General features: G+C 37.2%; 2 protein-coding genes across 3 annotated transcripts; both read right to left on the bottom strand.

The window, feature by feature from the left end:
- Positions 1–1528: 1528 nt before the first annotated feature.
- kera (keratocan) lies at positions 1529–8489 on the bottom strand. Of its 2 annotated transcripts, none has more exons than XM_056455073.1 (3): positions 8150–8489; positions 2411–3285; positions 1529–2154 (listed from the first exon to the last, which is right to left on the bottom strand). In XM_056455073.1, the coding sequence occupies exons 2-3, from the start codon at positions 3270–3272 to the stop codon at positions 1991–1993; spliced, it is 1026 nt and encodes a 341-aa protein (XP_056311048.1). In that variant the 5' UTR covers positions 3273–3285; positions 8150–8489; the 3' UTR covers positions 1529–1990. The 2 variants fall into 2 exon arrangements, with proteins under 2 accessions (XP_056311048.1, XP_056311047.1); XM_056455072.1 differs by having other exon boundaries at positions 8204–8489.
- A 3495-nt stretch (positions 8490–11984) lies between these two features.
- On the bottom strand, positions 11985–17959 carry lum (lumican). Its single transcript, XM_056455744.1, has 3 exons — positions 17681–17959; positions 15975–16873; positions 11985–15890 (listed from the first exon to the last, which is right to left on the bottom strand). The coding sequence occupies exons 2-3, from the start codon at positions 16849–16851 to the stop codon at positions 15736–15738; spliced, it is 1032 nt and encodes a 343-aa protein (XP_056311719.1). The 5' UTR covers positions 16852–16873; positions 17681–17959; the 3' UTR covers positions 11985–15735.
- Between the last annotated feature and the right edge of the window lie 6515 nt (positions 17960–24474).

Genomic DNA, 24474 nt, shown 5'->3' with positions numbered 1-24474 from the left:
TGTCAGATGTGTGTAAATATTTTAAAGAAAGTGTTCCAGAGTCTTCTGTAATACATTGTTTTGTACTAAATATTTTACCACCGCAAAGCTCTTGGATTATAGAGATGTGCTGGTGCAGTAGTTCCCACAAACCACATTCTCACGAGAAGTTGCTGTACATCTGAAAATCTTCCTTAACCATCTTACTAGATGGGAATTTATTTATTTTACTGGAACTGTGTTTAGCAAAAGCTTCAACAAAGTCCTAGTTAAAATAAATGTTTTAGCTGTTTTCATTATTGTAGACAAACTATTATTGTGGATTATAGATTTCTTTATAACAAGGTTCCCAGACTGACTACTCTTGACTTGACTCCTACCTTGTTGTCAAGCAATTAGACTTTTCAAGAACTAAATTATTATTATTATTATCATCATTATTATCAATATTACACACACACACACGCACATGCACGCACACACAAATGAAATATTAATCAATGACAATGATGGACCATTGAAACCAGTTTAATCAGGAACATTGAGCAAAAATGTATATCATATTATATTTTCCTAATGGTTCCTCACAGTTTTTGATGTTAATTTCAGTTATTAATGAAAAATAGTCACATTTGTGCGCTGAAAAAGGATGTTCACATAATTTTTATATAGAGAAAAGAGAACAATGTACCTTAAAATCAATCAGTTGTCAACTGCAAAATGTAATTTATTATATACATTAAAATTCTGTCACAGTATATCATCTGGTTGGAAAAAGTCTGAGGTGCTGAAGTGAAACAATTAGTATTTCAAACTAAATATTGATTGAATATTGAAATATTGTTTTTACAAAGTTGCGAAGATGTACAAAAAGTAGAGGTAAACATTGTTTAAAAAAATTATACATGCCAGTACATTTCTGTCCTTACAATTGATGTAAACAGTTGCAATTGCTAACATTTATTTAACTTAAAACTTATTTTGGTGTGTTTCGTCAGTAAGAGTAACTATGCTTTTAGTAAAATCCAGTAAACCACCACTATGTGCTAAGTTCACTACCAGGAAATTTGGCTCGATAATCAGACAACAACTCTCAAGTAGATATCGCTGCAGCCTGGAGACCTCCAAGTGGCAGGGATTACACTGCAAGTAGGTTGGGTGACCTCCAAGTAGGTTGGGTTTAGGTGGTGTAGGTGGAGCAGATATTAATAAAACGCATCAGGATACTATGAGGTTGGGTTTAGGGGGGGTAGATGTTAATAAAACACAACAGGTTACTGTGAGGTTGGGTTTAGGGATGGGGTAGGTGTAGACATTCATAAAGCACAATGTTGGACTCCGTGTCATGTACAAGACATTAAATAAAAAAAAATCTTCAGGTTTGTACAGCCCACTTGGAACTCAAGTTCCACCCACTTGGAGCTGGCTTAGACCTCCTTTATACCCTTCTCACAACTCTTCTGCCCAAAACATCTCAGAATTGGGTGGTGCGTGAAAATATTTCTGGTTAATCCTGCTCCTACCAAGATTAAGTAATTTGTAGACTGTTGTTTGGAGCTCTCTTCATTATAAGAACATTTAGATAATGATGATTCCAGCTAGTCTATGTATGAAGTTAAGGAAGGCACATTGGTTTTACAATACATCCATGAGAAACCATCTACAAATGCACATATAAATTAGTCTTATCGATCTTTACTCTGCTGAAAAGACCAGAATACCACATTCTTAGTTGTATTTTGTATATAGGTATCCATCTGAATTCTTTATTAGCTTCTTAATTATTCTTGGACATAATTCATTCTTGGTCAAAAGTTTTACCAAAAAGATATTGCTAGTCACCTGCAAAATTAGCATGAGATAAGAAGTAACCAGAATTCATTCTAGTGGTCTTTTCAGCAGTGTACAGTATTTATTTTGAGTCTTTTTTCAGATCCTTTTCAAGTGTTTCAGTTTATTAAGATTGTCAGTTCTGATTGATGAAATGGATAATCTTGACAGTGTTGCACCTTTATATGACAACAGCCCTCAGGAGACGGAAACATGTCATCAGCTCTCGTGGAATAGGGGGTTGGATCTCATTACCATCGAGACGAAGGTAACGGAGACGTGGACTCTTCTCATCCAGGAAATCGTCAAGCGCACCAGGTGGACAGATGTCAGAGCTATTCACGCCTATGAACATGATAAAAAATATATATATTTATATATATATATATCTTACTTGACATACTAGCACAAAACAGTTGCATACAATGTCTAAAGCAACTGCCTGGTCAGTCAATAGCTGAAGTAATGTCTTGTCTGTTAAGATACTTCTTGCAACTATTTCCCAGAATCACATGAACTGAGCAAGTTTGAGACCTGTTTTATCTACTTATTACTAAATGTTTTCTGCAAACAAATTATAAAAGAGTATAAGTTTACTTACTCTTGATCTTATTGTGGTCTAGATGCAGGTGCTCCAGTCCAGAGGAGATAATAGGCATCTCTGTGAGTTGGTTGTGAGAAAGTTGTAGATCCAGGATGCTGGAAAGGTTAAACACATTTTTTGGGATACCCCCATTAGCTAGCTTATTGCGGTTGAGCCTGAGAGACGCCACTTTAGGAAGACCCTTAAAGTACTCAGCCGGAATCTTCTCAATGTTGTTGCCATCCAAAAAGATTTGTGTAGTTGTGGGTGGTAGGCCAAGGGGCATACTGTTTAGCTGATTCTTTGCTAAATTGATCTGGATCAAGTTATTGAGGCCTTTTAGACTGACCTCAGTGACTGCATCATCCTGTAACTTGTTGCTTTGCAAATCCAGCAAGGTCAGACGACCCATTCCAGAGAAGACACCAGGTGGGATCTTTGAAATTCTATTTCGGGACAGCCTTAACTGCTCTAATTTGGCTGGCAGAGGAGATGGAATAGAAGACAACAAGTTGTCTTCCATGTAGAGATGTACAAGATTGGACATAGCTTTAAGAGCATCTACTTCCAGGCCTTCACTTGTGATTTTGTTGCGGTTGAGGTTTATCCACTTTAGCTGTGTGGCATTGCGGAGAGCATCGGCTGAGAGAACATCAATTAGGTTGTTTTGAAGGTACAGGTACCAAGTGTAGGGGGGGATGACAGGTATAATTTTCAGTCCCTTGTTGTCACAGTAAACAGCATTAGGGAAGTTGGGAGGGCAGTTGCACTCTTTCGGACATGCCTGGAGTTGAGACATCAGGTGCTCATAGGGAATTTCATCAGAGTGGACTTGGCTGGTCAAAAGCAGGGCCAAAAATGCTACCAAGAGAACCTCCATGGTTAGGTTTAACCTAAAAAATCATAGAAACAGAGAAGAAAAAACAAAATGAGATTGATAAAACTCCTAGAGATTCCCAAAACTCCCAAAAAATTAAATGCTCGGTCTCAGGGCCTTGAACATAGGTTACTATCCCTCATACTAAAAATAGCATCCACCTTATATAACCTCCGGTTGTCTCTAAGAGGATGACCTCAGTGACAAAAAATTAGGAACATCCTCTAGTTAAGATTCCCTGTGTCTCCGTCTTCTAAGTGGTAATCCTCTTAAATTCAGAATATGCTGCCAGGTCAATCTTAATTGACTCAACTATGCCATAGTACTACTCTTTCCATACACAAGGCAGAAAATGACATTTTGAACAAACATAAGAGTTCATGTATGACAGTGTCTGACTAGTTCTGAATACAAAAAGGTTTATAAAAAACTTATCAGGCTTTAATAAACACTTGGTTTCATTTTGCAATATCAACACACTACAAACTAGGATCTTTGAAAAGATTTCAGTGGAGCTCCTTCCACAATATCATTAGATATTGATGTCCAACAAATTGTTATGCTATTAAAGCTTTTTTTTGCTGACATTCCCATATATTATTTGGCTTGAAGTTGTCCAGTAGAAATAAAAAAAAAAATCTTATCTGCTAGTACTTTAAATTCATTGTTCTGGGTTCCAAGGGGATTTCGGGAGATCATTTTAAATGGACAGCTTTTGTGCAGTAAGCCTGAGAGGAAGCACTGGATACCAAAGCTTTAGCTCAAGTAGAGCATCACCTGTAAAATTCTCTCAAATTCAAACGCATTCTGTGGATGTTAAACAGCTGACATCTTTAGTGCCCTAAATGAACACTCATTTAGTTCAAAAATAAAATAAAAGGAAATTCAGATTTAGTATGCACAGAGTGGAAATCTGGAAATCCAAGGCTTTTTGCTGGCTCACACAAAACTGACACTACACACTTGGCAACATTTTCTAATGCACATAATCACAAATTCTAGACTTACCGTTGTCTTTTTAGGCCTCTTCGACTGTATCTCTTGCTTTGGGTATGGGTGTTTCAATCTGAGCTACTCCTCCTCTCCTATTTGTAGTGTCAATGGTATCCCATGATTCCATCACAGACAGACACGCTGGATACAACCTTAGCCAATCATAGCCTCTCGAGATCAAGAGTCATAATCCTTTGAGGTCTGACAGTTCTTAAACCGCTGTGTTGGTCAAAAGAAGACATGAGCCTTGGCCCAGTTCTAATTAGGCTAATACAGGCCTATATACCCTGCTGGATCCTACATCCTTTTATTCATCATCCCCCCATAACAACACCTGTCTTCTGTCTTTCAAGTAAACAAATGTCTTCTGGAACTATCCATCAATGTCCACTGGATAGTAGCCTTCCAGGATCAGAGTTTCCATCTCGATCTCACAAGGAAATGTAATTATTTTTCATATCGTCAGAAAAGTGGCTAATTCGTACAATTTCATTTGTATGAAAATATTGGGAGACATGCCCCCAAACCCGACCCCTAAACCTACCTCTCATTGGGGGATAAGCAAATCATACTAAAATATTAAAAAGAGATTGTACAAATGAATACTAATTAACTACTACTAAATCAAAATGTTACAAATTACTGTAAGATTGCAATCACTGCTCTAGATATTGTTCCACTATAATTTTCAGCATTACTTCATAACGACTCCCAGTCATTCATTCATTCATTCATTTTATTTTCGGCTTAGTCCCTTTATTAATCCGGGGTTGCCACAGCGGAATGAACTGCCAACTTATCCAGCGTATGTTTTACACAGCGGATGCCCTTCCAGCTGCAACCCATTTCTGGGAAACGTCCATAGACACTCATTCACACTCATACACTACAGACAATTTAGCCTACCCAATTCACCTATACCACATGTCTTTGGACTGTGGGGGAAACCGGAGCACCCAGGGGAAACCCACGCGAACGCAGGGAGAACATGCAAACTCTACGCAGAAACGCCAACTGACCCAGCCAAGGCTTGAACCAGCGACCTTCCTGCTGTGAGGCGACAGCACTACCTACTGCGTCACCAGGACTCCCAGTTTGATTGGTAAATGACAATTGGACTGTTTTAATTTTGTAGATGCTTCCATTGCAAATCAGAAATAATCTCATTTTGTTATTATTTGTTCCCAATTCCACTGACGACAACAACACCTTACTGTGTCATTGTAATAATTGTATAATAGGCTTCTCCAGTCAAAGTCTACGATAATTTGTAATCCAGTAGTATCTCGTGTCAATGATGGTGCTGTTCTATGTTAGAACCTGTGGTCTAAAGGGCAAAGAATAAAAACACCAACCTAATCCAATTATTCACAGGAATTTAAAAGAGCTCTGAACACATAAGACGTCTGTGTCAAGGTGCACAACACTAAATCTGCAGCTAAGAGCGTTAGGTTGCGAAATGCAGGACATGACAAGAGGTCACTGTCAGGGTAGCAATTAGTATCTAGCTGTGGAAGCTTTAAGTCTATTAAAATACTCTGTGTCTTGGATCTGTTTTCAATACAATTAAATCGACAAATGCGTAATGCATAATATCAACAGTGAAATATCTAAGACTTGCTATGTTGTTAGTATCTAGATCACACTACACGAATAAACTTAAATGACTAGTAAGCCCCACATTGTAGCAGATGTCAGCTATTTTAGTGTCTGCACCTGTTAGACTAGACACAGCTTACAGATTTTAGACTGGATTTTCGAATCACTCAGTCCTCTGAGTTCTGACTCAAGCAAGACTAGCAATTAGCAGCTACCAAACATTCTGGTTTACAACTTTCTTAGGTTTTTTCTAAATTAAAATACTAAAGCTTATGGGTAAATGCTTATAATGTAACTTTCTGTCTTTCTGTAATGTTTTGATCTATATTAAGCAGCAGCCAATAAATAATCACAATATTTTGATTACAGCAGTGCAAACTGTTTTCTGCTAAGTGCTAATGCTAACTCTATTAAATATTTGAGAGTACTTTCATGATATCTTTAAGCCGATAAATTTCGTAATTGTACAGAACTGCCTGCATGCATGGGCGGAACCTTTTCAGACGTGTCCAGTGCACTAATGGAACGTTCCCCACATTGTTTATTCCTTCAAAGTCCGTCCTTTCTTTGTGTGGTTTTGCTGGACGTTAATAACTCAGTAAATAACCATATTCCTTATCATTGTAGATATGTTTGATAGAGTGTCATTGTGTATTTTGGTTTAAATCACCTCAGGAAAATATTACATGTGTAAACATCACAGCAGCGATGCACACGTGCTAAACAATCTAATATGATTAATGAATATGATATGCAATCTAATATGATTATTTGTTCTTATCAACGTGTTGCTTCGTTTTTCGTAGTTTCATTTCTTAGTTCTTTCATTTTCATTTGAATTAAAATATGTTTATTAAACCTGTTTGGTAATTAAGTCCCATTTTGATATTTAACCAATTATTTTTATACAACAGTCAAGTTGCATGTTAATTTGCCATGCAAAGAAAATAATTTATTTTTGGCATGCTATAAAATCATGAATATAGGTCTAAATAATCACCTTGCAATTTTGAATGTTTTTTTGCTTTGTGTAGGCTATTCCGTTCATAAGATCAGTTCAAAATTTTATGAAGTTGTAAAAATAAAATCAATTGTTTACTGTATAAAAATATAACATCTTGACATATTTATAATTATCGGCTATAGTATATCGGCGATCGGCTTCCAAATCTTAAGAGTTATCGGTTATCGATATCGGCCAAAAAATCCATATCGGTGCATCCCTAATTATAACTTTTGAAATCTGAGACTGTTAAGCCATACCTGAATGCAAAGGCTTTGAAACAATTATCTTGGTCACACTTTATTTAGATGGTCCGTTTGTTGAATTCAAGCTACATTGCATCGACATGCCAACTAATTCTCATAAGATTATAAGTAGACTGTTAGGTTGGGGTTAGGGTTAGTGTAAGTTGACATGTACTTGCAAAGTTTCTTATAGTCAGTTAAATGTCTGTTGAAGGAGCAGTATCAACCGATATTAAGCAGACAGTCTACTAATACTCAAAAGAACCATCAAAATAGTTACCATTCTCTTTAGTAAACACTGACAAAAACATTCAAAAAGAATAGAAATTGATCATCGAAATTAAATGGAACAAGGATAAAATCCATCAAACAAGTAAAACAACAATAATCATAATATTAACTGAGAAATGCCAACATTGACAAGACAGCTGCTTGACATTTATCCTCCACATAAACCAAACCATATGCTCTTGAAAACATTTAATTTCCTGTTTGGGGCATTGTATTGCAGGCAGTTATGTTAATTACTCATGGGTCTAACATTTGGCTCTAGCTTAATGGCTAGCGTGCAGTCCAATTTCAGTCTTTCACACCCAGATAATTCAAAAAACCTGATCTGAACAAGAAACTAAAACGAAATCAGCTTTGTCTAATTGTTTTAGCATACAACAAAATGCTGCATTTGGTACTTTCTTAGATAGAAATGAAATGAAGAGCATTAATACAGGCTTTGCAAAAAGAAACTACTTAAAAATGAAATCATTCTTTGCATGTTGAAAAGTACCTTCAACTAAGAAGGTGAAATCTGAGACACAATGCCGGTCCCATGGTATTGGGATGATAGATGGTCACACCATAGTATTTTATAACCTAAATGTATTTAACCAAATAAAAAAACATGGTCACAATCAAGGTAAACGTCTAACTCTTTCTAAGACTATCAATTTGATATCTCCAGAACAGAAAACCCACAAACCCTTCACACACACCAAATGTTTTGCACTACCACCACATAGAGAGCAAAAGAATGAAAACATTACCTGCTAATCTCTATCACAGAGCTGATTTGGTTTGTGCAGGTGGAGACGGAATACCTGGTATTGGGGTTTTTTGGGGTTGTCGTCAATCTCTCGATCCGCCTGTTCTCTTCTCCAGCTTGAGTTCAATCTGCAGAATCTCCCACTTTCTTTCTGGCCCCGACAAGCATCAGAAGAGACAGCCTTATTAGATTACTATTGTTGGTAGTGCGACTTCCCCAAGGCCAAACCTTTGACATCAGCTGGTGAGCTTGGAGAAGGGGGTGTGGGAGTGTTTGACAGATATGCCTTGAGTTGTGTTTCTGCAAGCGTGCACTAGGTACTCATTGCTAGCACAGTACTTTTTTTTCTATTTTTTTTGTGCACTGAGGGTCTGTGGAGCATTGAGAGGTGGGGTCCCTGGCAAATATGATACCCTGCAAGCAGTTGCAGGTGGCCTTGAGACTTTTAACTTTTTCTTTTCAATGAACATATCTCATCTCCATCTGACTTGGGGGGATCTTTTACACCCTGGTAAACTAGGTGACCCTGGGGCCGTGCACATCGTTTAGCTGTCATTTTGCACTGATGGAGACTCGTCCCAACCCGTGAAAGGTGGAATTAAGCAGGAATGCAAAAACTGGTGAAAGGTGGAAAGATGTTTGTGGGTTAATCCAACACTATATCGTATCCTAGTAGATCTTGTTCTCTCTTTAAGTTGTGTGTAGCTTCAGATTGAATGAAAGGGCAGTGCATAGGAACCAGGCAACATCTGTTTGAACATCTGGAATCTGTTGTGGACATTTCAATGATTAAAGTCCCACTATATTTGGGAAAGAAGTGAATCCCTTTCCCATTCAAAGGACGTTTTTGTAAGTAATAAAAGAGAACTCATGATTTTTCTTCTCGTGCGCTCAATTCTCTTCTCATTTGTACAACCAAAGTGTACATGCTTTTCAGATTTCCAGATGTTAGGCCATGCTGAAAAATGAGCAATGTGTTGCTCTTTACACAAGCAATGTATATAGCATGAATACATTGCCCACTTTTTAAATGAATTGGTTCAATTTGTTCAGAAAACCAAAATAAATAATTCAGTCACAAACTGTACTGAATCGAGACCCTGTATCTACCTGGTATTAAGGAGATAGTTCACCCAAAAATGCAACTACGGTTGACTTTTTTTATTCTAGGTCTATCTTACGTAACTAAGAGCTTAAATCCTTCTAGGAAACTTCCCCTGGGAAGATGCTTGTGCATTTTGGGCAAGAATGAGTCCCAAAAAGTCTGCTGTTGAAATCTGATCATGTTTAGTCATAGTTAATTAAACCCCATCCACGTGTAAATTGTAAATACTTCAGTTTCACTGGGAGAAGAATAAACTACCCAACTAACTAGCTGCAATCCAAGTAAGGCCCAATCCCAATTCTATTGTTGTACCCCTACCCCTCCCTTTGGCCCTTGAAACAGAGTGTAAAGAGGAAGGGCTTCAAAATGCACCCCTAAGAAATGGGACACCACTGCAACACCTGCACACATCATCATGTGAGATCGATGATGACGACTGTTGTAGTTATTCCAGTTGCGGTATTTATCTTCAGTAAAATCACTGAAGGCATATATCATGTTATCATGACGATATAACATGACAATATGCTCGTAACTGTACTGTGCATTTACACAGTGGCCATATTTATTTATGTAAACACACAAAAACAACATTAATATTATACCAGACACTGTAAAAAGTCATTCCCAGCTGCTAAACTTTTCTGACAGGGTATTCGAGTGTCATCAAGTAACAGCATGTTGTGGGACTTATTGTACAGGAGTTATTATTAGGGATTATAGATAACAAAATTTTGCGATTTTTTTTTGTAGCGTTTTATTTTAAAGCAAGACGGTAGAACACAAATGTGATTATGAATGTATTAAAACCAGCCTGATCTTCCGAGAATACGTAAGTATTTTACGTTTTGTCAGTTTAGTGGCTAATTCGCATGAATTCGTATGAGTTCATTCGTACGAAATTGTACGATTTTAAAAAGGAGGCGTGGCACCTAACCTCACCCCTAAACTCAACCGTCATTGGGGGATGAGCAAATCGTACTAATCGTACGAATTAGATCGTACGTATTTATACGAATTAGCCACTAAATCAAAAAGTTACGAATTGCCGTGAGATTGTGTTAATTAAAACATATGCTTGTTTGTTGTAAAAATTCATAATAATGACAAAAAATACAAATTTGTGCATCTCTTTACTTCCGTGTGCAGCCATGCTGCCGTTGTAGGTAGTGTATTCTTGGAAATTTTCATGCCCTTTGGTTTCGAGTGTGGTCTCGAAAAATCTCAGTTTCAAGGGCTATCTAGCCCTTCCCCTTAGCCCTATGCATTAAAGATAAAGAGAATTGGGACAGAGGAAGAGCTAAGGGGTAGAATTGGGATTGGGCCTAAATGTTACTTCATTGAAAAGACTGTTTGTTTTGATCTTTGACAAGCACTACACTCGTGTTTCTCTTTCTGGCTCATTTCCAGCCATTGCGCGAGCTAATTTGAGTTTAGCAGCTGATCAGTGATGCACTGAATGCTCTATCCCAGGGGTGCCCAATCCTGTTCTTGAAGATCTACCTTCCTGCTGAGTTCAGCTCTAACTCTGATCAAACACAACCAAGCTAGGTAAATAGGAGCTGAAGGAGCACTTGGTAAATAAACACAGATGTGTTTGATCAGAGTTGCAGCTGAACTATGCAGGAAGGTAGATCTCCAGGAACAGAATTGGGCAATCACATTGACATGATCGTACGCTCCTGGAATTAACTACAAAGTGGGTTCGCTACTGGGCTACAAAATTGTTCCTCGGTTTTGTTTTGTTTTTTTGCAGTGATATGACAGGATAATCTGTGTTATTTGAAACTTCCGCACTTGTACATTGTTGCTCCACTCACGGTATGCCTCCAGATGCTCATTGTCAGAGAGAATGGGAAAGATGGTCACTAAAAGTATTCAAAATTATCACAGATTAATATGAGACTGGGCAAAAAGTGAGCTTGTTATATTCCCTTTAAAACTCATTTATACCAAGTGCAAATCAGGCCAAGGATTTGTATCCCAAAACCATTATAAGCCTTAAAAAATTGTAGAAGCCACTGGCACCAATGGTTTTTACAATCTAATAAGGCTTGTAATTCTTTTAGGAAATGCACAGCGATTCTGAAGTCAGTGTCTCACTAATTAAACAGAATCTTGCTTACTTGCCTCTTAAAACAAGTCCAATGAACCAGTTGAAGATAAGTCAGACTTACCATCCCTACTTTACAGATATAATGCATCTTATAAACAGGTAATCTGAAGTACAGATTTGGTTCCATCCTCCATCAGTTATTAATCGTATGTTGGCAAATCTTACAGCAGCTTTCTGTCAAGGGTGAGTAAACCCCCACAATTTTCTTACATTTAACAGAAAGCTTGGTTTAGATCAGGGGTGTCCAAACTCGGTCCCAAAGGGCCGGTGTCCTGCAGATTTTAACTCCAACTTGCCTCAACACACCTGCAAGGATGTTTCTAGAAAGCCTAGTAAGAGCTTTATTAGCCAGCCCAGGTGTGTCTGATTGGGGTTGGAACTAAAATTTGCAGGACACCGGCCCTCCAGGACCGAGTTTGGGCACCCCTGGTTTAGATGGACCAAATGATTAGAGGTAAGTGCCCTAACTTCATACCTAACTCATTTTTTATTAAAAATATGATAATTAACAATACTAAAAAACACTTTAAAATGCATTTAGAAAGTTGTGGTGAGATTCATGTGAACCTAGACATGTATATCTACCCAAAACACATGTAGACATTTCTGACAATATCCCATGTAGCAAATAATATTTAATCATCCCTTTACGGTATCTGTGTTTACTCTGCAAATGTATTTATTTATTTATGTTGCCTGTGTTCTCACATAGCATGACAGTGCAAGACAGCAGTTGTGCTCTAAACAACAACAGGAAACTCTTTTCTCTCAAGAGATCAGCTGTAGGAGAACAAGCTAAGAAACACCACAATGGTCTCTTTCCCACTCAAAGTCTTTTAAGTATTGCTGAATAACAGGCTGTGGTTTTTTAGCAAGACCACAATTGCACAGCTGACAAGCACACTGAAAAAAAACACATATGACATGGCAAGATCAAAAGTTAAGTGTCTTTACAGTGCTGTAGCAAAAACACAAATTTGAAGAAAGACAAACTTCGCTCTGGTGATGTATGCCAAACTTTTGCAAAGATCAGTCTCTAATGAACAATCAATGGCCTGAACCAAGATTCTTTTCAACATTTCTTTTTCCTTCTGATGTATGGTACAATGCGTATGGTGAAATGACAGAAAACCGTGTTTCATCCTCAACATTTGGGGGGAAAAAAGGCAATCAAAAGTGCAAAATCAGCTTGTGGTGATCTTATATTTTCAGGCTGCTATAAAGCCAGAACTTCCCATCCATCATCTGTTTCCAACACATAGACAAAAGAACTCCCACAATGCCTTGCTGTATAACTATCAGATGGTCACCCAAAACACTTCATTCCTCTGGAATGCTAGGTTGTCTGCCTGCAAATTCTACTGTTTTAAATAAAACACTCATTTTTAGTGCTAGCTCTGACTCGTGCTCAAATCTGTAGTTATGTTAAATGCAACGTTTGAAGTGTCTGTCATAAAGGTGTGGTTTGGGACGGAGAGACAGATAGAAGCAGATGGTTGGAAGAAGTATAAGGAAAGAATGGACCAACTGTTGGGATATTTTATGATTCATCCAAGGTATGTCCCGGGCCAAGGAAGGGAATAAATGTTTACAGCTAACTCAAACACTGGTGAGAAGATATGAACATCCAAGCTACACTTAAAAACACTCTTAAAAACAAAGATTTTGAAGAGTTTTTGTAGCAATGCCATAAAGAAACTAACAAAAAAGGGGCTTATTTACTTAAAGAAGAAACCATTTACACAAAAATGAAAATATATATACTTTTATTAACTGTTGAGTAACTATCACTTTATAAATGCTTTGCGTTATTTAAATAACCTTTCATGAACCATTAGTTTCTTAGCACAAATAACATTTGAATAATCAGAAGAACCATTTTTACACTGTAACGAACCTCTGGGAAGTACAGGTCAATTTACTTTGGATGTTAAAGGATATTCTTGGAAGATCAATGGCCATTATTTACAAGAGTGCACAGTAGGTGAACCCGGATGACCTTTGGAAGTTTGCATATTTTTCTATGTCATGAGGCTAAAAGTTTAATTACAATGTAGTAGACCCATGAACTGAGATGTGTAAGGACAGTATGAATACGTCACAGATTTACATCACAGACATTATATTCGGCTGTGTGTTCACTATGGGCAATAATAGCAATATGTCATACTTCCCTTAATAAATGTGCACCTAGATGACCTCTTGTAGGAGAGCAGATATATGCGAACGTATTTACATTTTATTTGGCACACAGTGTTCTTGGAGCTTCATATCATTACAGTTACTCTTAAGAACATTGCCTTTGCTGAACTTTGCTGTCTTTTGGAAGACGAGAGGGCTCTCACAATTTATCTAAACTATCTTAACATGTCTTAATATGAAGATTAATGTACTTTCAGGGAATTGAAACAACACGATAGGGAGAATTTAATAACAGATCTTTAATTTTTTAGGGGTGAACTGATCCTTTAAGGCTACAATTTGATCGCAGTTTGGGTTTTATGGACATGCATAAAGATTTAACATAAAACTACTACTAAAGCCTATCATTTTTATTGGATGATTTGATTTTGTCTAACCTTTGAAAGTAACATTAAGTCAAATATTTCTTATCATGGGCTGCCAGCAGGTATACAGTGACCATTTTTATCTTTTCACTGTTTTTTATATTCACAGCCTGTTCTTCAGACATCAAGTGAACACGCTTCCTACAGGAAGTAGTTCTGTCATCATGGCTCTGCTTCAAAAAGAACTAAATTGGCAACCAGGAGTCTGAGTGAGAGGCCAAAACGGAGAGGGAAGAAGGACAGATTCATACCAGAACATTCTTTACATTCCAAACAGTGGGGTTAAGAAATGGAAATCCACATCAAGTCATGCTAGATGGGCAACAATTAAGATCAAAACAATCAAATTTGGAGAAGCTTGCCTGAACTGTGACGTGCAAGCGTAATTTTAGTTAGACAAACAACACTTAATACAATTTAAAGCATGACTTCACTGATTACTTGATAAATGAAATTGCACTGTATTATAATACTATATTTGATCTGATTTTAGAGTTGACACCATCAGTATCTCCCACATAATGTTTTTTTATTCAATTTAAGATGAACAAACTGCTTTGATGTTGTCTTGAGGAACAAAACAATCAGGAAACTTGAAAACAATTTTTACATAACAGTCTGCCAAAGTTATGGTAATCTCGTGGTTCAATAATTTGACTAACATTGTGATGATGTGAAATGGTGTATTGAATACATCAAAAAAATCATTGCTGTTTACCATAGAACTGAAAGGAATTACTGTTACAAAATTAAGATGAGCTGCATGCAGATACAGTAGAATATGGTATAAATGTTGGCAGTGTTTAGAAATGCAAGCTGCTACTAGTTTGCGATTAAAAAATTGCCACTGCAGTTTCTCATTTAAATAAACCCCCTTTGAGATTGGATAGAATTCACTCAATTTACAAAATTTGTTTTTTTATTTGGCGTAAATTAAAATGCACTATTGTGCGTTTAGTTCTTATCTATAAGTTGTATAGAAAACAATCGAATATCCTTACCGGCAGGCTTATTAATAATATGATTACAGTTTCGAATGATTAAAGATTTTAACATGCGAAAATAAAATAAGATGCAGTTAGATGACATATAGCGCAACTTCTTATAGAGTGCACAGCAATATGCCTCTCTCTTTAGATTGAAATGTCCACTTTTCATACATTATAATACAAGACAGATCTTTTATGTGCCAGATTTTCAAGATTTTCAGACTATTGCTGCCCATTTTTAATCCAAACTTTTTAAACAGCAAATATTGTCGACAATGTGCAAATGACCAAATGTGGTTGCCAGAATCACGAATAAAGACATCCAGAGTCCAAAGTCCTGCAGATTTAAGCTCCAATGCACTAAGAAGTTATGTTGAGACTTAAGAACTTCATTAGTTTTTCAGGAGCTAAACTAACAAGATAGTGGCCATCTGGGAACAGATTTAGGCATCCAATCCAGCTCCCGAAGAGCCAAAGTCCTGCAAATTTTAGCTACAACACAATTGCTGAGAAGTTTCAAATGAGCCTTAAGACATTCATCAGCATGTTTAGGAGCTAAACTCTGCAAGATAGTGGCCATCTGGGAACAGGTTTAGGCATCCAATCCTGCTCCTGAAGAGCCAAAGTCCTGCAAATTTTAGTTACAACACAATTGCTTAGAAGTTTATAGTGAGTCTGAAGATTTTCATTAGCTTGTTCAGGAGCTAAACTCTACAGGACATTGGACCTCCAGGAACAGTTTTGGGCTGCCCTGGTTTAATAAGAGTTGAAGCCTTATTTTGTTTGATGAACTACTGGCGAGATTTAGCTCTATTCAAAGATGATCTCTGAGGCCTGGCGTAGGCAGTTAGCCGTGTCATCTGGCATACTGCTGTGTGTGATGTTGTTTCCATCCAAGCGCAGGGTCCTCAGTCTAGAGTAGTTGACCGGTGAGCTAAACTTGCAGATATTCGTCAGCTCAAACTCTGAAGAAACAGAAAGCAAAATGGAGTCAAAGCCAATGCAAAATCAGATCCGCTTAACCAGATGGAGACTAAAAAAAGACTTACTGTTTATCTCATTGACTTGCAGGTAGAGGTGTTCGAGTGATTCGTTGATCTCAGGGATGGTCTTCAGCTTGTTGAAAGACAGGTCAAGCTCAAGAAGAGAGGACACGTTGAACACTCCTGCAGGGACTCCTGAGTCGACAAGTTTGTTGTGGGAGATGCGGAGGTATTGTAGGAGTGGCAGCTTTGCCAGGTAGCCGTTAGGGATGCTGTCGATGTCATTATTGTCAGCATAGAGCATCAAAAGCGAAGCTGGAACTCCCGAGGGAAGTTTCTTGAGCTTGTTCTCGCTCACATCCAGCAGAATGAGGGACTTGAGGCCCTTGAAGGCTCCTGTGATGCTCTCGGTGGTAAGCTTGTTCTTGGACAAGTGGACGGTGGTCAGGTTTTCCATCCCAGCCAAAGTGTTAGCAGGGAATGAGGACAACTTGTTACCGATCAGCTTCAACTCATCCAGAGACTTCGAAAGAGAACCTGGGGGTTTGGTCAGCTTGTTATGACTGAAGAGGAGCTTCTCCAAGCTCCCTAGTTTATCAATAGTACCAGCCTGGATCTTGTCACTGGTGATGTTGTTGTTGTCGAGGACAAGCCAGCGAAGGTCTGTGGCATTGTCAAACACGCCAGCCTTGATCTCCTCAATGAAGTTGTTCTGTAAGTAGAGGTATTTGATTCCGGTCGGCACGATGGGGATGAACTTCAAGTTGCGCTCATTGCAGTACATGGCAGTGGGAAAGTTGATGGGACATTCGCACTCCTGGGCACAAGTAGGTGATGAAACGCCCTCCAGTGGTGCGGAGGGTATGTAGTATTCATCATAGTAATCGTACTGAGCTAAACTCAGACTCAGTCCAGCCAACAGGATGGATCCCAGAGCAAACATGGCTGCACAACTCAAAGTAAACCTAGACAAGAGAACAGTAGAGAGGAGAAGAGACCAGCAAAGAAAAGGAGAAGTGGTTAAATAAGAAGCAATATTACATTAAAAAAACAAAAATGTGTAAGAATAACAGAACTTTCTACGGCGGACCTCAGACATAAACAAAAACCAGAGACATTCTTCTAATGGAAATTGATGACTTCATCCTCAAGAACGCAAATAGGCCCAGACAGACATTCCTCCCTTCACAAATTAGACCCACATTGCTGGTGTTCAGATCCAAGTTCATCTCGAGTTACATTGACTTTACTTAAGCGTTCCCTTTTTTGTGCATGTCATGCTGATAAATTAATGAGTATTGCAAAAGAAATAGTTTTATAAAGTTAGGTAATCCATCAATAATTTATTACAGTATAGAATAATATGCAGCAGGTGTCATGCTTGGAATCTTGCAACCCAGTTTTTTGTTATAGCAATTCATTGATGCAAAATCACTAATTAAATACGTGCACTGTATTATCTTTCTCTCTTCCTGCACAATATAAAAAGAAAAACTTGCATGAGTAGTTCCACTGTTCAAGCTCATGCATTTAAAAAATATCTATAAATCATTCAATTTAATTCTAAAGAACAGCCTTTATATTCAACAACAAACAACTTGATAGAACTCCAAGCTTCTCAAGTCATCAAGTAGAATTTCCGCAATATGATCAAACCGTTTCTTCAGTCCTCCCCCAAAATCTGCCAAGCAGATTTCTGATAATCTCATCCAGAGAAAGCAAAAGCTAGCATGAACATTCAAAGCATAACAGCAGATGCTAGATATCCTTACCTTCCTGCTTCTCTCTCTTCAGGTACAGTTGTGTGCGGCCCGAGGACTCTGGAGAGAAAGAGTAAGGGAGGGAGAGAGTAGAGAGAAAGAGAGAAAGAGAGAGAGGGGGGTAAAGAGAGAGAGAGAGACACTCAAGCCAGACCTTAGTCGCCCAAGATTAAAAACAGAAGTCAGGCGGTTCTAGTATGTAGATGTCAGCAGTTGTGGCACATATGGATCTTAACAATGGTGAGTTGTAGCAATGCAGTTTGGGACATGTAGTCCTTCGTGGGATGCAGAAGGAAAGACTCACTGGGGAGGTTTTGCAAAATATATATACCTGCTGCTTCACACACACACACACACACACACACACTTTTCCATCCCATCCTTTCCAAACAATCCCACAAAACAGTTCACCTATTATGCGAGACGCAAATAAGCCTACAAACACCTCAACCGTAAAAATAATATTCCTAGCAAAACAAAGGATAATTCAACTATTTTCAAAGTATTTGGAAAATAAAATAAATTGGCTGGTTGCAATGGCATCTGCCTGCTATTAGACAACCGGGACTTGGAAAAACTGACCAAATAAAAGGGTATTGGGCCAAACCAGCCTTACATAACTGTGTTGTCTACCTTCGGCATCTGAACGGAGAGTGTATCCAATTGTTAACAGCTGGTAGATTGTATATCATCAAGCAGTGTGCCATCTTTTAATCTTAAGCCTCATAAAATCCAGACGGCTTCTGTCTGGCTGTGGTCATGGTCCTCTGTGATGGGCAGCTCACAGCACATTGAGGTGGGCCACAACTCATGAGGGATCCAGGAAAGACAAGGCTGATTGCAGGTCAGTTTAGCTTTAATAGCACATGCGGAGTCTTAGGAATGCAGCAAAGCCAGAGAGCCAGATGATAGATTGGTTCTGTAAGCCTTATGTGTATCAGAGCCGAGGTTATGCATTTCTTGGGCTTCTACTGTAAATGGGAGATATAATAAGGATTATAATCAAAACAAATCAGTCATGTCTGGTCATTGACAATTAACCATCAAAGTGAATTAAACTGATATACTTTGGAGAAGTATAAAAATATTGCAGGGTTTTGAATGCCTGATTCTGATTGGTGGATGACCATTATAAATTGTGCAGACAAATGCACAGCTAAAGTAGTTCCAGGCAAGTCTTGACTGCATTACAGCAAAGACTGTGGAACCCACAAGACATGGGAAAATGGGAAAAAGTGTAACGGTCAATATAGTGAATAAAGCCCCACCTACTAGCACCGGAGCCAATCATCGATCGTTATATGGCAAATAAAGAGCACTTTTTAGTACAAAAGCCAATCATCGATCACTAAATGGCGAATAAAGCCCGCCTTCTAGTACAGAAGACAATCGTCGATCGCTATAAACTGATGATACTCCGGGAAAGGGCTCGGACCAGACGTGTGTTTCTGCAGATTTTGTGTGATTTGGATGTTTAAAAATGAAACTAAACACACAGTTGTTGTTTAATTTTATTGGTGATACCTAATATAAAATTTAATGGCAAGCTTGACTAACAGTTTTGGAGAATTTGATGTTTCCCCATTCAGACAGAATGCCCGAGCATACTGCCCGAGAGGTGTTTCAAAGATGGCCGCCGAGTGAAATGACTTGCCTTAAAGGGACTTTGATTACAGACATCACTATGCCAAATGATTTCACATTTCACATCGGTTCAGTACGAGGTGTGGGATGCCTGACACCAACAAAAACACCAAAAAATCAATAAACAATGACCTTTCCCAGAAGTGTAAAAAATGGTGGAATTTATTTACAAAGGTAATGGAAAAAACGTCCAGTGCAAGTACATGTACAGTGACCCACTTTCCAAAAAGGTATGTACAAAAAGAATTGCAAAAATATACAAAGTATCAAAATAACGAAACAAAATATAAAGACTTACATACAGGTTAAAAATAAACAAATACTATATCCACAATATATAATACAGTAAACAACAAAAAGAGAATTGCTGCCACATCACACTCAAATAATATTTCTAAAGGAGCTGTTGACATAAAATTGAACCAGGTTTTTGGTAAAAACCCTAAACAATGCATACATAAAAATAAAATAATAAAAAAATATATATGAAATATTAGTTATGTGTAATAACAATTGCAGAGGGTTGCTAAATAACTACTAAAAGATTTCAGCTGCTGTCTAGGCTTTCACTACCTTTCTACACCTCCCTTTCTTCATGTGTTCAATACTTTTTCCCCAGTGTAATTTCATTTTATTACACAACTTCGTTTGTAAACTACAGTAATTAGTTTTGTTTTATTTGCTTGTTACCAACATCCAGTAAATTTCAATTCAACAGCACCTTTAGAAACTTTTGTTTTTTGAATGTTATCTGAGATAAACAGTGATCTTTTCAATACTTAATTCCCCCATTGTAAATCACAATATGAGTACGTTTGTAAACTGATGTCTATAGTTATTTTACAAAAGTTAAATAAAACCAATTAATATTATATTAAATTAAAATAAATTAGTCATGTAGATAAATTAAAAAGTCATGACAAAGTCAATTAATAATAATATAATATAAATATATATTTAAATAAAATAAAATGGGAATCAGTAACTAAGAGTAAGTTTCAAACTCTAATTACATGCTTGAGCACAACTGCATGTTATAGCATGTGCAGTAACTGCTGGACCACAGATCAGACACCACTGGTGGTCTTTCAACTGCTTTCAACATCTTATCATTTTTCATCTGTCACGATTCTTGCAGGTCAACCGGGACTGTGAGTGAGACCTGCAGGGCAAACACAAGCTGTTGAGCTCATGTCTGGACATCATGTATGTTATGCAGTTATGTGGCAGGTCAGGACAAACCTGCGCAGCTCTACCTCATGCAGGTATGACAGATTTGTATAAGCTCTAAGACTATGTAAACCAAAACATCTGAATGAGCACAGTGGCATATCAAGTACAACATACTGGAATGCAATAGCAAATAGAACCCAATCACTGTTATCTCATCATTAATTACATTTTACGTACTTTTTTTTCATTTCAATATTATTTATAACATTATTTTAGTGCTTTTGTGTCTATAACTACCTCGGATGCACCTGTGCTTTGTTTCAAACAGAGGAAGAGGGCACAGAATGGGTCTTTGCTTCTAAAAACACAAGAGTTTTTCTGATTGGTCCACTGCTTTGGAACTGACACTAATGTCAGCACTGGGTGTAAAAGATGAAGTTCTTTAAATATGACAAGGTGTTAAATAAAATAAAATAAAAGCCCAATGCTCATGCGCAGCGCTTAAAAATACACAAGAATAATGGTCAAACTAACACTTGCCAATAATCTCATGCCAATTCGTAACTTTTTGATTTAGTGGCTAATTCGAATGAATTTATACAATCTCATTCATACATTTTAGTATGATTTGCTTATCCCCCAGTGATGTATGAATTCTACAAATTAGTCACTTAAACTTAAACTTAAAATAGTTACGTTTCTTCGTGAGTCTGGTCACACATATCTGTCAGTCTAATGTTTCCATTAAAGAACAATGGAAAAGTAATGCGTTGGAATGGAAAAGCATGTTCTGTGTGAGGGCTCATTCACACCTAAAGCGTCTTAAAATGCAGGACTCTGCACTCGGGACTTATTGTTAAAAAAAGTGCACAATTTGACACAGTGCCAAATAATAATAATAATAATAATAATAATAATATTAATAATAATAAAAGCGTAGTGCTCGTGCACAGTGTTTAAAAAGACAAGAGAATAATGGTCACACTAATCTCATGCCAATTCAAGTTTTTGATTTAGTTGCTAATTTGTATGTATTTATGCGATCTCGTTCATACATTTTGGTACGATTTGCTTATCACCCAATGATTATGAATTTGTAAGATCGGGTTGGTTACACATGTCTATCAGTCTAATGTTTACATTGAAAAACAATGGAAAAGTAGTGCATTGCAATTGAAAAGCCCGTTCTGTATGAGGGCTCATTTACAACAAATGCGTTTTTGCGTCAAAAAATCCAGGATGCCATAATCTGGAGTTGTTAACAAAGCGCAGCATAGAGCAGTGCTGCATGCAAGAGTTGAAGTTCTTTTAATATCATTCTGATATCATTTATAACATTATTTTAGGGCTTTTAAGTGTATAACTACCTCAGATGCACTTGTGTGGTTTTTTTTTTAAACAGAGGAAGTGGGCACAGATAGCCGGATCTCACGAGAAAACGTAAGTATTTTACGTTTTGTCAGTTTAGTGGCTAATTCGTACAAATTCATACGAGTTCATTCGTACGAAATTGTACGATTTTAAAAAGGAGGCGTGGCACCTAACCCCACCCCTAAACCCAACCGTCATTGGGGGATGAGCAAATCGTACTAAATCGTACAAATTAGATCGTACGAATTAATACGAATTAGCCACTAAATCAAAAAGTTACGAATTGCCGTGAGATTGTGTTGGCACAGAATACATCTTTGCTTCTAAAATCACAAGACAAAGCGCTCAGGAAGGTTGTTCTCTATGCTCCTGAATATGCACCCTATACTGACACTGAGGAGAAGAAACTGTTGAAGAAAGTCATTATTTTTGTTTTATGAGCACACTTTTGTTGCCGTAGCTGGGATTGAACCACTGAAGGCGTAAGGCATTTGCGTTCTGAAGATGAACAAAGGTCTCTGAGGTTTAGAACACCATTAGGTTAAGCAATTATTGACAGAAGTTTCATTATTGGTCAAAGTAACCCTTTAAGGTTGTAGTCTTGATTCAAAACATAGTTAAAATACAATGTAGAAGTAACATGAGTCAATAGCTGGTAGATTTACTGTTGTTGTTTGTGTTTGACCATGAAGCCTGTGTAATGCCAATCCAGCTTGAGCACGGAGGTGAAGTGATTCATATAATACAGTACTTTGTTCTGCAGCTGTGCTCTCTCTGTCTTCTCCGTCTGTCCACATGGAAAATGAAAAGCTCAGTGTCTTGAAGATCACTGGAAATAGTCTGTTTACTGGCACACGTGTCTCCTTAAGGACCGTTCAGAATCATTTCCTGTTTTCATCTCACCTACACCAGTGTACAGTGACAGAAAGTGACATTAATGCCAATTATTCACTCTGCCTTTTAATAACATCATCAGGAAAGTCCTGCGCCTTGGTTTCTCACAGCGCCAGACACTTCCAGACAAGTTTTGCAATTTCCAGCCTTTTTTCAAATTTTCCTGGCTAGATACTTCCGAGACAGACAAAGCTTTTTCTTTGTAGACATATAATCCAATGGAGTACATTAAACCACATTTTATGAACCTAACAAAAATAAAGCTGAATTTTCTGTTCTTCTCAATAGCATTACAAATTTCCTGGGTATTAAATATATAGAAAATCCATTATGGTTTAAATTATTTTATAAATCCACATTAATTTTTGATTATTTTGGGCACCATTATATTAGGTGCACATTGCTTGATATTGAAAGGTACAACTTAGCAGTTTACTCTTTTCTAACACAATTCTAAAAATACAAATGTTTATCTTACATTGTGCAGCTTTCATTTGTAATTTTAAGTCAAAGGGCAACAATAGAAATGATGATGAGGGATTCTAAAAGTCCCAGACATTGAGTGAAATCCACACTCACTGTAAATCTGAACAGTAAAACTAAATTAAACAAGTTTAATTCACTCCAACAGTGTAAAAATGTATTGTACTTAATAGAAATAAGTTACATGAGCTCCAAAGTTTTGACTATTAATGTGAACTTCTAAATCACTGAATAGTAGCAGATTTCTAGTTCTCAGCATGCTTTGCGTCAGACTGTATAGGCAAAATAAGAACTATTATGAAATGTTTTCTGTGTTTTTGCACAATGTTAACATGGAGACTTATATTAGCATTAAATGCTAGTTTCTTTAGGTTACAATTGTGATGAAGAGAGAGTGTGGTTTACTATAGAAGACTAAAGTTTAACAGAGCAAGGAAATTTTCAAAGTATGTCTGATAATATTTTTTCTTCTGAAGAAAGTCTAATTTGTTTTATTTCGGCAAGAATAAAAGCAGTTTTTAATTTTTTACAAACCATTTTATGATTATATTATCCCCTTTATTATGATTAGTATTATCCCCTTTAAGCTATTTACGTTTGATAGTATGGAGCAAACCATTGTTACAATAACTTATACAATACCTTGCCTAATTACCCTAAACTGCTTAGTTACCCTAATTAACCTAGTTAAGCTTTTAAATGTCACTTTAAGCTGTATGGAAGTGTCTTAAAAAATATCTAGTCAAATATTAAATACTGTCAACATGACAAAGATAAAATAAATCAGTGATTAGAGATGAGTTATTAAAACTATTATGTTTAGAAATGTGTTGAACAAAATCTTCTCTGCGTTAAACAGAAAATTGGGGGGGAAAAATAAACAGGAGGGTGAATAATTCAGGGAGGCTAATAAAAGCCCATGAGACACCACTTATCACAAACGGTGAGGTACAAAATAAAAATGTAAAGTTCTACTAACTTAAAGAGTTAGATTATTCAAATGTTTGGGTCAATATGTTTTCTCAACTGTTATAAATAAACTGAATTCATCAGGTTTTACACAGTGCTGAGAAATAGGCAGAAACAGAAATTTATGCTAAATGCTAGCTATGCCAGTACTTGTCAACATCTGTCTGTACTGCAGCATCAGTAACTGGAGAAAACTGTACACTTACTGACGCACTTATTTTACAATCTAGCTGTTTGCTAAGTGATTGCAAGTAGTAATGTTGTACATTTTT

The sequence above is a fragment of the Danio aesculapii genome, chromosome 4 (assembly GCF_903798145.1).
Source record: "Danio aesculapii chromosome 4, fDanAes4.1, whole genome shotgun sequence".
Lineage (NCBI taxonomy): Eukaryota > Metazoa > Chordata > Actinopteri > Cypriniformes > Danionidae > Danio > Danio aesculapii.
Note: the sequence above shows the minus strand (reverse complement) of the source record. Positions and strands in the feature narration are given on the sequence as shown.